Source organism: Monodelphis domestica, chromosome 6, assembly GCF_027887165.1.
Source record: "Monodelphis domestica isolate mMonDom1 chromosome 6, mMonDom1.pri, whole genome shotgun sequence".
Classification (NCBI taxonomy): domain Eukaryota; kingdom Metazoa; phylum Chordata; class Mammalia; order Didelphimorphia; family Didelphidae; genus Monodelphis; species Monodelphis domestica.
In genome coordinates, this window is record NC_077232.1 from 185,300,219 (window position 1) to 185,316,918 (window position 16,700).

The 16,700-nt window shown below is 34.2% G+C and overlaps 1 protein-coding gene across 1 annotated transcript in view; it reads right to left on the reverse strand.

Moving 5' to 3' along the window:
• Window positions 1-16,700, reverse strand: part of LRBA (LPS responsive beige-like anchor protein) — an 854,371-nt gene that overhangs the window by 495,456 nt on the left and 342,215 nt on the right. Inside the window, exon 35 of the mRNA XM_056803808.1 lies at window positions 6,387-6,451. Within this exon, the coding sequence (XP_056659786.1) occupies window positions 6,387-6,451 (65 nt within the window). The remainder of the gene's footprint in view (window positions 1-6,386; window positions 6,452-16,700) is intronic.

Genomic DNA, 16,700 nt, shown 5'->3' on the forward strand with positions numbered 1-16,700 from the left:
AGTAGGAAATCACTCTGACTCCACTTTCAAGGTAACAGATTTATTGTAAGTTGTTATTGAAGGTGAGGGAAGGTATGTGGGCTGAGGATTTTTCCTAAACACTAATAAAAGCTATCTTAATCCCAAAAGCTGACTTTTCACAATGTCTCTTAGGCCCTCAGCAGAGCTAAGGCTAAACTCCTTCCTGGTTGTCTCAATATCTACCCTCCTATTCTGATCTAATCTAAAATAATCCCACAAAGAAAAAAGTCTCTAGAGTAAGAACAGATAGTAATGGAGTCAGGTTTCAGTTATGACCTTATCTACCCTAGTAAGGCTAAAGCCCCCCAAGGCAAACTGAGAAATTTGGGTCAACCTTGCTTGAGATTTCTTTTTCAGAGTTGCAGCAGTATAAAGGACACAACAGAATCTTTATCAGGGGTCCCCAAACTTTTTACACAGGGGGTAGTTCACTGTCCCTCAGACCCTTGGAGAGCCAGACTATAAAAAAATATATGAACAAATCTATATACCGCGGTCTGGGATAGTGGAGGCTGCAGTGCTGGCTGTGATGGGCCCATCACACCTTGCACAGGCCCATCACTGCCACCACTATACCAGGCAGAAGTATACACAGTGCAGAATCCCCTCCCCCAGATCGTCGCTCACCATGTGGACGAATTCCATTGTGCAGCCACATAATCTTTTGTGCAGCGCCTCATTCATGTCAGAACAAGGTGCCACACAAAGGATTATGTCAATGGAAGTAATACTGTACATGAGTGACGCCTTGCTCTACGGCGCTGCCACATACAGTGTTTCTCTCACTGACCAACAATGAAAGAGATGTCCCTTCCCCAAGCGTGATGGGAGCTGGATGTGGCATCAGGGGGCTGCATATGGCCCGCGGGCCATAGTTTGGGGGACCCCTACTACTTCCTATACTCCATTTTAGTATATACAGAATTTTGGCAAGAAAGGATTATAAGAATCTCTTAATACAGCCCTTTTCATTTTATGTATGAGGAAACAGAGTTACAGGGAAGTAAAGTGATTCATTCAGTTTCATAAATAGAAGTAGAGCTAGGCAACTTTTAGAGTCCAGAACTTTTACTAAAACATGAGGTTCTGGTTCTCCCCAGGTATTTCTCTGGCTATGATGACTGGATGAAAAAGCATTTATGACCATTATCTTACCTATCCTAATCTTTTTCATGATACTTTAAGGTATAAGCAGCTAGGTCTTGAATAATCCTCACTGTGGTTCTACAATATTTGAGGAGTTTCTTTCTGGCTACTTGCAGCATTTTCTCTTTAAATTAAGAATGCTAGAATTTGGCTATGATATACCAGGGAGTTTTCATTGTAGGAACTCTTTCAGGAAATGATTAGTGTTATTTCAGTTTACATTTTACACACTTGTTCAAGAATATCAGGGCAGCTTTCCTTGTCTTGAATGATGATGTCTAGTCTCTTTTTAGAATCATGGCTTTCAAGTAGACCAATAATTCATTTTTTTTACAACATTTTACACGAACATATAAAACCACCACCAAATAAATGTTTTCATACTGAAACAAATTTTCAAACAATCTAATGAAAACACAATACAGATTATGAGGAATATATCTCAAAGGCCACAACTAGCTACATCCAACCTATGTAATTGATTTGCTGATGATACCCATCAAGCTCAGATGGACGTTATTGTTAATGCATTTTTATCTACACTAATAAAACATTAATCACAGGGCAAATTTATAGTAGCCACACCATAAATGAGGTCAAAGCAGGTCAGATCTACATAATAAGAAACAACATAGTTGGTATTTGGATTGTAACTAAACCTTCTTATTACTCATCTTGCCCTTGGTATTAGGTCCAGTGGCTGAAATATTCCTATCCACTTCAGGATAATACCCATTTTTCTATAAAGACATTTAACCTCAAAATATTTCAAGTGTTTACACCTTTAAACTGTTGATGAAAATGGATTTCAAAGAAAACCGACTTAAAGCAAGAGTTTGTTTTTCAAACAATTATGGTGGCTGTATCGTGTTTTAAACTGTAATAAGAAAAAAAGATGAATGCACAACTAGAAATTATTTTTTATAATTATTACTTATGTGAACTTAATTTTACTCTATAATCATTATTAAAAAATAAATTATTCCTAAGCACATTTCCACAACCAGTGTTATTTAATACCTGATGGAAGACCTAAACAGATAATAAATTTAATGATAATGTATCATATTTAATAAAAAAATACAGTCTATAGAGATAATATTCTTTCTTAAGCTCATCAGAGAATAGAAGATTTAATCTCCAAAGAGCAGAGCATGTTTCACTAGAAATATAGAAAAAAAAAAGCTAGGATTGTTCCCAAATATACTAATTTATAATTTAAATAAACACATTTCATTTGTATAGAGTTAGAATACTTTTCCAAGAGTGTTTCCCCAACTGTTTTTAAGTCATTTCAATTTCCTTAAATATTCCACAGGCAAAAACTAGATTAACGGTGGCAGAATTATATATTAGTCTTTGGAATTTATTTAAGAGAAGCAGAGGAAAAGAAAAGGAAAGACACAAAGAATTAGGAATCGTTAAGTGAAAGAGAAGAGAGATAGAAAGGGGAAAAATTATATAAGATGACCATACAAGAGTTTGAAAGAAGTACAAAAAAAAGAAGATACTGGTAAAAAAAAAGAAGAAGAAAGAGTGAGGGGGTAAACTTCAACTCTGCTTGTCTTTATAAAAAAATAACAAGTAACTTGTGCAAGTAGATTTCATGGTCTTTGACTGATTAAAAGATATGAACAAGTTAACTTGGAAAGAAACTCCTTGAGTATATACTAAATATCCATATAGAATTTATCACAGTTTCATAGTTTTCTTAATATTTGTGTGTGTGTATATATATATGAAATCTCATTTTGTCATAAAATATAAAGCCTGATAGCCATTATATATCTACACTTAGTAAATTCTCATTCCCTTCTTAAATGGATTCAATGTCTTGGAAACATTTATTTTATATGATTCTAAAACAGATACTTTTACAGATAGATAAAATAGATAATTATTTCTTCAACCACTCTAACATCTCAATTCTTCATTATATTCAATTCCCCTAATTAACTCCTCTATTCCATCTCCACTTAACAAAAATAGGACAAGAAACTTGAGTATGAAATCTCTCACAAAATATTCTATTTCCAACCCCAAATTTCTTAAAATTCCATTATGTGATCAAAATCTTTTAACATTTCCTTTTTTCCTATACCTTAAACAACACAAACCTTTTTGTGATTCACACTGTGATCTCAATATTTTCACACTACAATTCTTTCACAGACCATTAAAACTGAACTTGCTATTTTTCTTCCATTTGTAAGAATTAAATTAATATTTCTACCCAGATATATATTTTATAAAGTTTATTAATAAAAGGGGTAGATAAGACTAAAGTTAAATCTAGCTGCCTAATTCTAAGATCTCAAACCATGTGTGCCTAGCTTCCATTTATCTTTCTCTCCCCTCACTTGTCTCTCCAGCCCCATGTCAGTCCAAGAAGGCAAAAGTCCAGAAAAGACCTGCCCCCTCCCTTTAATTGACGTACAGCCCATAATGGATACAAACTTGATGTACCTGTGTTATATGAGGAATCTTGATGGACAGGTCAGGCTACTCAGGAGGGGGAGGGGAAAAGATCCCCCTCAGCACACTTTCTATGTCATGACCATTGGCTTAATTAGTTCAGCTCTATGCCATTTGAGATTCCCTGCACCCTTTTCCTACCAAAAAAAACAGACTTCTTAAAATTTACAAGTTTTTCTTTTATTTCCAAATCTAATTTCCTCTTATCATTCCTCATTCTTATTGAATTATCTGCAACTCTGGAAATTATCAGTCACCTTCTGTCCTCTCAGATACACTCTGCTCTCTGCATTTTCAATGTATCTAGATGCTCTCTCTGTTTCCTTTTCTGATCTATAGTCAAGTCACTACCCCTGGCTATCAAGGAACCAACCCCTGGCTATCAAGGTCCCCAACTATCTGTCTCATGACTTTTCTTCTCTATCCATACTGTCTTACTTAGGGGTCACAATAGCTCCCATAATTTGAATTATTATAACTATGCAGATATGCCTATGGACAAAGACAAATTTTTTTCTTCAAGGACCTTACAATCTAATGGTTTTTCTAATAATACCACATTGCCTCTCCCATCACTATACCTTTGCAGGAACTATTCTCCATATAGTCAGAGTACTCTCTAGTTATTTCAGTCTATTAGGTTATTTTGTTTCATTCAAGATTTAGCTCAGGTATTTCTTTTCTGTGATTAGGTTACTTTTATCATTGTAAAAGGTTCTAAACAACAAAACAATGAAATGACAATTCCTTAAAATGGTCAACCCTGTCAGTAAATATACCCTGGTTAGGACAATCTTTATGTGATTGTTTACAAAACCAATGAATCATCGATCCTTTTTTCACTCTTCTCTTTATTTCTACTTTATTCCATATCTAATCTATCTCCTTTCCCCTTGTTTGTCCCCTTTGACTTTATTTTTCATGCTACCACTTCATTTCTTTATGTAATATTTTTTAAAACCCTATCTACCCTTTTCTGCTTTCTCTTCTTTAACATGCACATAATTTTCCTAAATAAATTTTGTTTGAAAATCAATGTGGCATCCTGTCCTCCCCAATATCTAATGAAACATATCTAGTGGTTCATAAGTCATATGACCTAGACAGTGCCCTATACTAAGGAAGTGGAAGTTCCACTACTCTTTCCTTCCTGGTCATATCACATTTCCAGGATTGTCTTCAAATATATGTACCATATTTTAAAATAATTTATTTCTTTAGAATTTTTTTCCATTCTTATTTTTTCCCAACCCCCTTCCCTCCCGGAGCTGACAAACAATTCCACTGGGTTATACAGGTATCATTGTTCAAAACCTCTTTCAATATTATCATATTTGAAATATAGTAATCTTTTAATGCCAAAAATCCCAATCACATCCCCATCAAACCACACGATCAAATATATGTTTTTCTCCTACATTTCTGTCCCCACAGTTCTTTCTCCAGATGTGGATGACGTTCTTTTTCCTAAGTTCCTCTGGACTGTCCTGGACCACTGCATTGCTGCTAGTAGAAAAGTCTATTACATTTGATTGTGCCATAATGTATCAGTCTCTATCAGCAATGTTTTCCTGGTTCTGCTCCTTTCACTATGCATCAATTCCTGGGGGTCTTTCCAGTTCACATAGAAATCCCTCTAGTTCATCATTCCTTTTAGCACAGTAATATTCCATCACCATCAGATACCACTATTTCTTTAGCCATTCCCCAATCTATGGACAACCCCTCATTTTCTAATTTTTGACACCACAAAGAGTGAGGCCATGAATATTTTTGTACAGGTTTTTTTCCGTATTATCTCTTGGGGATACAAACCCAGCATTGGTATTGTGGAATCAAAGGGCAGGCAATCTTTTAAAGTCTTTTGGCATAGTTCCAAATTGCCCTGCAGAATGGTTGTTCACAACTCCACTAGCAGTATATTAGTGTCCCAATTTTTCCACATCCCCTCCAACATTTATCACTTTCCTTTGCTGCCATAGTGAACAATCTGCTTGGAGTAATAGGTATCATATTTTTTAAAACTCATTGATAAGACGAAAAATAACCAAGTATATTATAACCAAATATATTGCTGAAGCAATAATTTCAGTTTAGAGACAAATTTAGGGAGTATCACTGAAAATCAAAGACCCAAATCCTTGCAAATCTTTACATCTATAATAAATCAAGTCCTTCATTTCATAGATGAGGAAACACTAAAGCTCAGAGGAAGGAACTTGACTAGGGGCCATTTCATATAAATATTGCCTTCCAAAGCTTGTGTATCTTGTCTTAATTATTAATATTAATAGATGATTTAGCGGTTGAGATCATTACTAAAATCCAGGTCCCTCTGGTTCAGTGAACTTTCTGTCATGCACTCCTATCAGTTCTTGATACACACAATAAAGAGTTCCCTATTTCAGGACTTTATTTTTCAAAAGATACCTTTCCAAAGCAAGATTTTTAAAATTTACCCTCTTTAAGTAACAAAATTTAACAATTTTCTAGATGGCATTTATAGCTTACAAAGCATTTGCAGATAACTTTTGCAAACTATATTTTTGTTCCTCTTAGTAACCAACAATAATGTTGACTTTTATACTACTATATCTTCAAGCTAATAGTTCAATGTTAAAACTATTTTGCTGGATTAATAAAAAAGAATAAAGTACCACATGAACACAGAAAGTCTAAAAATGTGAAACAATGTCACAAGTAATGGAATTTTAAAATAACATATTCATAGGAAAAAAAATTACCTTCCTTCATTGACAAGTTCAATAAAAGCAAGGCCTGCATTCTTCTGGATCGAGTTTTGCCATTCCTGAAAAAGAGAAAATAGCTATACAATTCCACTTTGAAAGATATATTGAAAAATGAGCTTACACATAGTTTCTATGCCTTCATTTTTCTACAAAAGGATGTAATTGCCAGGAGCTTGTTAAATATGCTTTAGTAGTACCCAAAAGTTATTCCATAGTCATAGCCTTCCAATGGGCAATTCCTATGAACATCATTTGAAAATGACTTGAAACAAGACAGTGAAAATCCAGTTAAAAGTTGATAACTATTAAAATTAGAATTATGCAATGTTTTAGATACACTTACTGTCTATGTTTTTAACAGATATTCAATTCCATTTTAAATTAACCTATAAAATGAATAATAAATGATTACTAAAATAATGCAAGGTAACTAATAGTAACATTTTATGTTGTTATGAAGTTGTTTTACTTGTATTCAACTCTTCATGATCTCATTTTCTTGGCAAAGATACTGGAGTAGTTTGTCATTTATTTCTCCACCAAATTTTAACAGATGAGAAACTGAGGCAAATGGTTAACTGCCTTACCCAGGTTTATACAACCAGTCAGTATCTGAAGTCAGACTTGAACTCAGAAGATAAGTCCTCTTGGCTCAAGGTCTGGTACTTTATCCACTACACCACCTAGGTACCCTTATAATAGTGATTATACTAAAGCAAACTTTAGGTTTAATATTACTAAAAATATTAAATCAATCATATTATCAACAGGAAATAACCTCTAATACGAAGAATATGTGACTTGTAGATCCCGTACCTAAGATCTGAATGCCCTTTCATCTTTCTTTGGCGTTGTTGAAATCTTGCTGAATAAAATATATATATATATTTTATATATATATATATATATATGACAGAGGACAGTTAGGTGGGATAGTAGATAGAGAGAAGGGAAGTCCTGTATTAAACTCTGCCCTCAGACACTTCCTAGATATATAAACCTACTCAAGTCACTTAATCCCAACTCCTATCCTTTACCACTCTTCTGTCTTGGAACTTATTGATTATAAGACTGAAGCTAAGGGTCAATTGTGTGTGTGTGTGTGTGTTTGTGTGTGTGTGTGTGTATGCGTGTACATATGCATGTATGTTTAAATGAAATGAAAAGGCAAAATAAAAGAAATATATGTGAAGCTGGGAAATAAAATTTTATGAACTCTCTGTAGAAAACAATTTAATTATGAATTCAGTGAGACAAAAGATCATATTATTCACCCTCATCAAAGGTACCCAAGTACCCTTTTCAAGATTACCTAGTGCAAGACCAAGAGTCGTTAAACAATATTGTATATTGTATATATAGTGATATTGTACTGATGGAATTTAGAGCTGTAGCTAGCATACCTCCAAGATGGTTTTCTTTGCTATACTTGATCCTAAAACATTATGGGGAATACCAGAGTGAAGGGAAGCAAAGCTAGTAGACATGACCATGGCCTACCCCTCAAAGATGTGATGAACTCTATACTCTTACAATTGCAAACACCAAATAAGTATGTGCACATGTGCATATGCACACAAATGCATTTCAAAAAACAACAACAACAACAATAATCACCATGTCAACAGAAATAGGCCGGAGACCTCTGGGTTAGAAATTCAATAAGCCTAGAAATAAGAAAACTATCACATTCAAAATAGTAAAATTAAGGCTTTGGATATGAAGCACAGACATTTACATTTCAACAACAGGGAGTCACTGTAAGATATTGAATAAGACAAAATGAAAGGAATGATATAAGATTGTAAATCTGGAAATATTCAATTCAATGAATCTTTATTAAATACTTGTTTACTAAGACTGTGACGGGCTCCTTATACAATATCAAATTTATATAAGGTCCCATTTTTGTACTCATAAGGTTTAGCCTAGTGAGGGATATGACATGATAACATATGCAAATAAGTACAATAAAAAAGACATTATAAGAGGCTTGTCTGAACAGATTATGGACTCAGACAAACCATTACTAACCAGTCAATTCAGAGAACGCTTAATAGAAGAGGAAACATTTAAGTTGAGGGTTAAAGGATGAACAGAGATAAAAGAAAAGATTAAAAAAGGAATCTAGGAACATGGAACAAACAACCTGGGCATGTAGGGTTTAGAAGGAAAAATCTATAAAGAAAGCAATTTGAAATTATGCTAAGAAAATTATTAAGAATTCCTTATACTATGACCCAGAGATTTCACTGCTAAGTCCAAGAAAGGCACTGATAAAAAACAACTAAATACTTCTCACAGCACCATTTTTGTTAACAAAGAACTGGAAACAAAGTAGATTACCAACAATTAATTCATGAATGCCTAAAGCAAAACTATATTACATGAATTGCATGGAACAGTGGTTACATAAGAAATTAAGAATGTTACATACAAAAGATATATGAAAAGCCATAATAAGTGCAGTGAAATAAGAAAATACAGGAAAATATATGCAATGACTACAACAAAACAAATAGAAAATACGCATGCAAAAACAATGATATGCATGTTACAAAACAATCTTGGCCCCAAAGTCATAAGAAGATACTTCTCCCTTATATTTTTTCAGAAGAGTATGGAACACTACATATAGCATTAATTTTTTTAAAAATATATTATTCAGTTTTAGTAATAAGTTTTATATACCTTTTTAAAATAATTTAAATGGATAACCCTGGGGGAGTTAGATAAGGGAAAGATATAAAAAATGATCTAAGGAAGGTAAAAACAAAAGTTTAACATTGAATCAGGGGTCTGGAATGTTCTGATAATCAAGATGGCTTCGAATTTCACTTCAGAAGTAATAAAAAGAGAGGTGCAGCCTTTCTTGGAGGAATGTTTCCACAGAGAAAAAGGGACAGAAACCCAACAATCTCTTTCAAATTATACTGCAAACAGCGTTAATTCCCTAAAACAAATTTGGGAGTGGTAGAGTCAAAAAAAGAATAGGATGAAACAGTTGTTTCTCAAAGGAAAACATAGAAGTTTAGTAGGAAAGGTTGGGAGTAAGGTGGGAGTAGAGCACAAGTCAGCATGTCAAAGGAGACCCAACTTTGGAAAGATAGAGTAGGGGAAAATGAACCCATGGCAAGGCTTCCCACATTCTCAGACTACTAATGATAAAGGGGTAAGATGACGTCTCAGGAGAACTCTTTTAGCTGAAACATTACTGATATAGAGATCCAGGACACAATCCTGTGTCATGCATGGTTCAAGGCTTTACTCCCAGGGCAAGGAAGAGCATTAGTATGCCAGGTCTTGGGGCAAGGACCAATGGCCACAGTGCAAGTGTAGAAAATAATTCTTAGAGTCACTCACAAAACAGACCAAAGGACAGGAAAATATTAATCACACCTCTCCTCAGATCACAACAGCATAGAAGAAATGAAAACTTATGAATCCCTAAAGCTAGCTCTGAAAGCAGTTCTACTAAAAAACCTGAAGCTGAGAATAGTGTTCCCTTCACCACAAGGATGCAGCCCAACTTTAACTGATTTTTAAGTTAAAAATCAAGAAAAAGACTAGGGAAATGAGTAAATTTTTTTTAACTGTATAGAATGTTTTTTAGGTATCTGGGAAGACCAAAACACAAACTCAGAAGAAGACAACAAAGTCAATATTACTGCATCCAAAGTATTAAAGAAAAATATAAATTGGTCTCAAGACCAAAAAGAAAACCTAAAAGAGATCAAAAAGGATTTATATATAGAGATATATAGAGATATAAATATGTATGTATATATATAATTTATATTCTTTATGTATATTCTTTATATTTTATATATATGTACATATACATATATATAAAAATAAAACTGCACTGATATTCTTGAATAAGAAGGTAAAATAGAAATTGAAAAAAATTCATTGATCATCTCCTGAAAGAGATTCTAAATGACAACTCTGAGGAATATCATAACCAAATTCCAGAATTCCTAGTCAAAAGAAAGATTGCAAAAAATCAAAAAGAAACTATTCAAATAGTGTGAAGCCAGAGTCAGGGCAATGAAAGATTTCACAGCTTCTACGTTAAAGAACTGGAGGGCCTGGATATGTTGTTCTGGGGTATAAAGGAGCTAGGATTGGTAGAGCCAAGGTGGTAGAGAAATCCAGAGAAGCTCTGTGCCACCATGAGAATTCTCTTCAAACTAGATTAAATTATTGCCACAAAATGAAAACAGGAGGGAAAAAACCAACAAGGAGACAGAGTGAAACAACTTTCAAGAAAAGAAAAACCCAAAAGGTAGGCAAAGGACATCCGGAGTATGGGGTGAAAGGAGAGCAGATCCAGCAAGAAACTGTAGAAAGGAGGGAAGAGAAAGTCAATAACAAGACACAAGACCCGACCCTACATTTGCTGTATGAGTTTCAGGAACGATGCCCAAGCCAACATCAAGACCCGCGATCCTGCCTGGACAAATAGTGATACAAGCCAGCACATACCCATTGAAATTTCAAACCTGTGGAGAAGTCCAGAGCCCCAGCCCAGGGAATTCTAGTTTGAGCTTGAGATAAGAACTTAGTACACACTCTGGGGTGGCTGATAGTACTAAGTATTAAGTACAGATCTTTTTGCCTAAAACTCAGGGCAGAACTCGAAGATAGGACAAACAAGGATATACCTCACTGGATCAAGTACACAGCCCCTGATCTGATCAAGATGAGAGTCAGATCAAAAGATTACACATAAGCCTGAAGCAAGTCTTTAAGCTATCAGCAAATCAAGTGTCAATTAAATCAGCAGGGAGAGGGAGTGCTCAGAGCACTCAGCCTTCAGACCAACATATCATCAATAACCTACCCCAATCCTAACTGTAATTAGATAAGTAAAATGAGCAAACAACAAAAAAGTACCTAACCCTAAAGAATTTTATGGGGACAAAGAACAAGGTACAGACACAGAAGGGGACAGTAAAATCAAAGGAAACACATGCAAAGTCCAAAAGAAAAATTTTGGGTTGGATATAGATTCTGGAAGAACTCAAAGAGGACTTAAAAAACTAATTAAGAGAAGCAGAAGAAAAGTGGGAAAAGGAAATGAAAGTGATGCAAGGAAAAATGGGCCAATAGAAAAATGAGAACCAAAAATTGGCAGTTCTTAAATATCAGAATTGGCCATCTAGAAACTAATGATTTCATGAGAAATGAAAGGACAAAACAAAATCGAAGAAATGAAAAAACAGAGGAAAACAGGAACTATGTTATTGAAAAAATAACTAACCTAGAAAATAGACCTAAGAGAGAGAATATGAGAATGATTGGAGTACCTGAAAGCCATGATCAAGAAAAAGCCTTGGACATCATATTATAAGAAACAATCAAAGAAAACTGCACAGAGATCCTCAAATAAGAAAATAAAATTGAAATTGAAAGAATTCAAAGATCACCTCCAGAAAGAAATCCTCAAATGACAACCTCAAGGAATATAAGAGCTAAATTCAAGAGCCATCAAGCCAAGGAGAAAAGATTTCAAGCAGCCAGAAAGAAACCATTCAAATATCACAGAGCTATAATCAGTAACACACAGGCCCTAGCAGGTTCTACATTAAAGGATAAAAAGGCATGGACTATGATATTCAAGAAGGCAAAAGATTTGGGATTACAACACAGAGTCACCTATCAAGCAAAAACTAAGTATATTTTCATTTGGGAAAAAGGGGATATTCAATAAGATAGAAGATTTCCAATCATTCCTGAGGAATAAGCCAAACCTAAACAAAAAATTTGAATTCCAAACATGAAACACAAAGGAAGTCCAAAAAGGTAAATAAGAAAGAGGAAATTTAAGGGACTCATTAAGGTCAAAATGTGTATAAGTCTACATTGAAAGAGGATTTCTATAATGCTCAAAAATTAATCTTAGTAGTAAAGAAGATAGAAGGAATTTCCTCAGAAAGAGGTAGAAAAATAAGCTGATTATGATGTGATATATATAATGATATATGATGAAATGATATAAATATAAATATGATGATAAAAAGATATGTATGTAAGATATGATATGCATGCATATGAATGATATATTTTAAAAAATTAATCAAGGACTAAAAGAGAGAGTAGCAATGACAGGAAAGGGAAGGGAGAGATAGAATTGGGTAAATTATATAACATAGAGAGGTATGAAAAATCATTCTAGAGAGGGAAGGATAAGGGTGGTGAGGGGCAATGCTTAAAATTACTCTCATCGTAAATGGGTCAGAGAGGATAAAACAAGTATATTCAATAGGGTACAGAATTTTATCATACCCTAATGAGTGGGGTATAGAATTCTATTTTTCCACAGAATAGTAGAAGGTGAATAAGACAAGGGAAGAGAAAGGCAATTGGAGAGTAGGGGTGGAGGATGGGGGAGTAAAAGTGTTTGACAAAAAGCAAAATACTTGTGAGGAAGAACAGAGATAAAGGAAATAGAGCAGAATTTAAAGGGGATAATATGATGGAGGCTAATACACCGACAGTAATCATAATGCTGAATGTGGATGGGATGAACTCACACATTAAATGAAAGCAGATAGCAGATTAGATTAAAAACCAGAATCTTACTATATGTTGCTTACAAAAAACACATTAGGGGCAGGGTGACACAAATAGTTTCATGGTAAAAAACTGGAGCAGAATTTATTATGCATCAACAGGAGTAGCAATCATGATACCAGACAAAGCTAAAGTAGAAACTGATCTGATTAAAAGAGATAAGGAAGAAAATTAAATTTGCTAAAGGGTACTTTAAATCAATGAAGTAATATCATTACTAAACATTCATAAACCAAATGGTATAGCATCTAGATTTCTAAAGGAAAAATTAAAGGAGCACAAGGAGGAAATACATAGTTAGACCATACTAGTGGGAGATCTCAATCTTCCCCTTTCAGAACTAGATAAATGGAAAGGAAAAATTAATAAGAAAGAAGTAAGGAAAGTGAATTAAATACTAGAAAAATTAGGGTTAATAGATATCAAGAGAAAACTGAACAAGGATAAAAAGGAATATCTCTCCTCACCACTACATGATACATATACAAAAAATGACCTTGTATTAGGGCATAGAAATATTGCAAACATGTACAAAAAAGCAGAAATAATAAATGCTACTTTTTCAGATCATAATGCAATAAAAATTATAATGAATAAGGATCCATGGAAAGGCAAATATAAAATTAATTGGAAATTAAATAATCTAATTATTCAAAACTGTGGGTCAAAGAAGAAATCATAGAAACAATTACAGACTTCATTAAAGAGAATGACAATGAGAAGACATATATCAAAATCAATGGAAGACAGCCAAATTAGGACTCAGGGGAAGATTTCTATCTCTAAGAGCCTATAATAACAAAATTGAGAGGGAGGAGATCAATGAATTGGGCTTGAAACTTAAAAAAATCAGAAAAAGAATAAATTTAAAATCCTGATACAAACTAAATTGAAAATCATAAAAATTAAAGGAGAAATTAATCAAATTGAAAGTAAAAGAACTATTTAAGAAATAAGAGTAAGAACTGATACACTGAAAAAAAATAAAGTACTAGTTAAACTAATTTTAAAAAGAGAAGCAAATTAATGATATCAAAGATGAAAAGGATGACCTCACCTCTAATGAAGACTAAATTAAGGTAATTATTAAGAACTATTTTGGCTAAATTATACAGCAATAAATATGACAATCTAGGTGAAATAGGTGAATGTTTTAAAAATATAAATTGCCTAGATTAAAAAAAAAAGAGGAAATAGAATACTTAAATAATTCCATCTAAGAAAAAGAAATTGAACAAGCTATTATGGGACTCAGTAAGAAAAAATCCCTAGGGGCAGATGGATTCACAAGTGAAGTCAAACATTTATAGAACAACTAATCCCAATGCTATATAAACTATTTGACAAAATAAGCAAAGAAGTAATCTTATCAAATTCTTTTTATGACACAAATATGGTATTGACCAAAAATTGAGAAAAAACTACAGACAAATCTCATTAATGAACATATATGCAAAAAATCTTAAATAAAATATTAGCAAAAAGACTACAGCAAGGTATTACAAGGATAATTCACTATGATGAAGTGAGATTTAAACCAGGAATGAAAGGATGATTTAATATTGGGAATACCATCCACATAACTGACCATATCAACAACCAAACAAACAGATATCATATGGTTATCTCAATAGATGCAGAAGAAGCCTCTGACAAAATATAACACTCATTCCTTTTGAAAGCACTAAAAAGTTTACGAATAGGACTATTCCTCAAAATCATACACAGTATATATTTTAAACGATCAGCAAAACATGACAGCAAAGGAAAGTAATAAATGTTGGAGAGGATGTGGTAAAATTGGGACATTAATGAATTGCTAGGGAGTTGTGAATTGATCCAACCATTCTGGAGGGAAAATTGGAACTATGCTGTGAAGATTAAATTTAACACTCCCCTGATTGTAACAACGAAAATGCTTACTCTCCCCTGATTGTGAAGATTAAATTATAATTCCTGCCTATTTTTAGAACACCCTACTTAAAGTTGCGTATTAAGATCTGCCCATTTTAGATTTAATCACCAAAGGTGCAAATAGCCCAATTCACACATGAGTAGGGGAGATCTGTTACACAAGTGTGCGATAGTGGGTGGAGAATCAGAATCGACTGACTGCCTTCTGGGCAGTCCTAAAACAAAGTGTCAACTGTGATTGGTAGATGTAAAATTAAGGAAAGATAAAGGAAGTGGTGCAAAAGAAGCTTCTTTAAAAGGAGCTTTTACTTCCTGTGAAAAAAAACTTCTTAATTCCTTGTACTGCTGACTGGACCTGAGACCCTATTTCCTGATGAGATTGATAAAGAATCTGCTGACTGGACTAACACTTGGTGAGTGAAAGGCTGACTCTTAACTGCTGGTTTTTTCTCTGAAGAGACCAGTCTCAGGAAAGACATATTCTTTTTTTTTTTTAAACCCTTAGTCTTGGAATCAATACTATGTATTGGCTTCAAGGCAGAAGACTGGTATGGGTTAAGCAATGGGGGTCAAGTGACTTGTCCAGGGTCACATAACTGGGAAGTGTCTGAGGCCAGATTTGAACCTAGGACCTCCCATCTCTAGGCCTGGCTCTCAATACACTGAGCTACCCAGCTGCCCCCAGGAAAGAACTACTCTTGAGAGAGGCTTCCCCAGGTCCTCAGCTTTGCCAAGGCCAGTTGAAACTAACTCTTCCTGGCTGGGGAAGGGGTGTTGGGGGGGGAGGGGGGAGACAGACACAGAGATAAATTACTTAGTGCTGAGGCTAGATATCTTACCTTATCCTTTCTCTGATTTCTTCCTTCATTTTCTACATTTTTAAAATAAATTATAAATAATATCTCTCTGGAATTAATTAAATTCCTGGCAACTACACTCTTAAAATATAAAATCCAACCCTTTAAAAATTAACCCCCTTACAATGCTCAAAGGGCTTTAAAAGACTGTCTGCCCTTTGATCCAGCCATAGGATTGATGGGTTTATACCCCAAAGAGATAATAGGGAAAAAGATTTGCACCAAAATATTTATAGAAACACTCTGTAGTGGCAAAAAATTGGAAAATGGGGGCAACTCTTCAATTGGGGAATGGCTGAACAACCTGTGATATCTATTGGTGATAAAATACAATTGTGCTAAAAGAAATAATGAACTGGAGGAATTTCATGTGAACTGGAACGACCTCAAGGAATTGATGCAGAGTCAAAGGAACAGAAACATGAGTGTACTCAGAGACTGATATACATTGTGGCACAATTGAATGTAATAGACTTCTCTACTGGCAACAATGCAATGACCCAGAACAATTCTAAGGGAGTTATTAGAAAGAATGCTATCCACATACAGAGAAAGAACTGTGGGAGTAGAAACACAGAAGAAAAATAACTGCTTGATCACATCAGTAGATGGGGATATGATTAGGGACATAGACTCTAAACGATCACCCTAATGCAAATATTAATAATATGGAAATAGGTCTTGAACAATAACACTAGTAAAACCCAGTGGAACTGCTCGTTGGCTATAGAAGGGGGTGGGAGGAAGGGAGGGACAGAACATGAGTCATGTAACTATGGAAAAAAATATTGTAAATCAAATAAATAAAAATCCCCCCCCCCCAAAAAAAAACCATCAGCAAGTATCATCTACAATAGGGACAAATTAGAGGCTTTTCCAATGAGATCAGGAATGAAGCAAGGTTGACCATTATCAACTCTATTAATTAATATTATACTAGAAACAAAAGTAGTAGCAA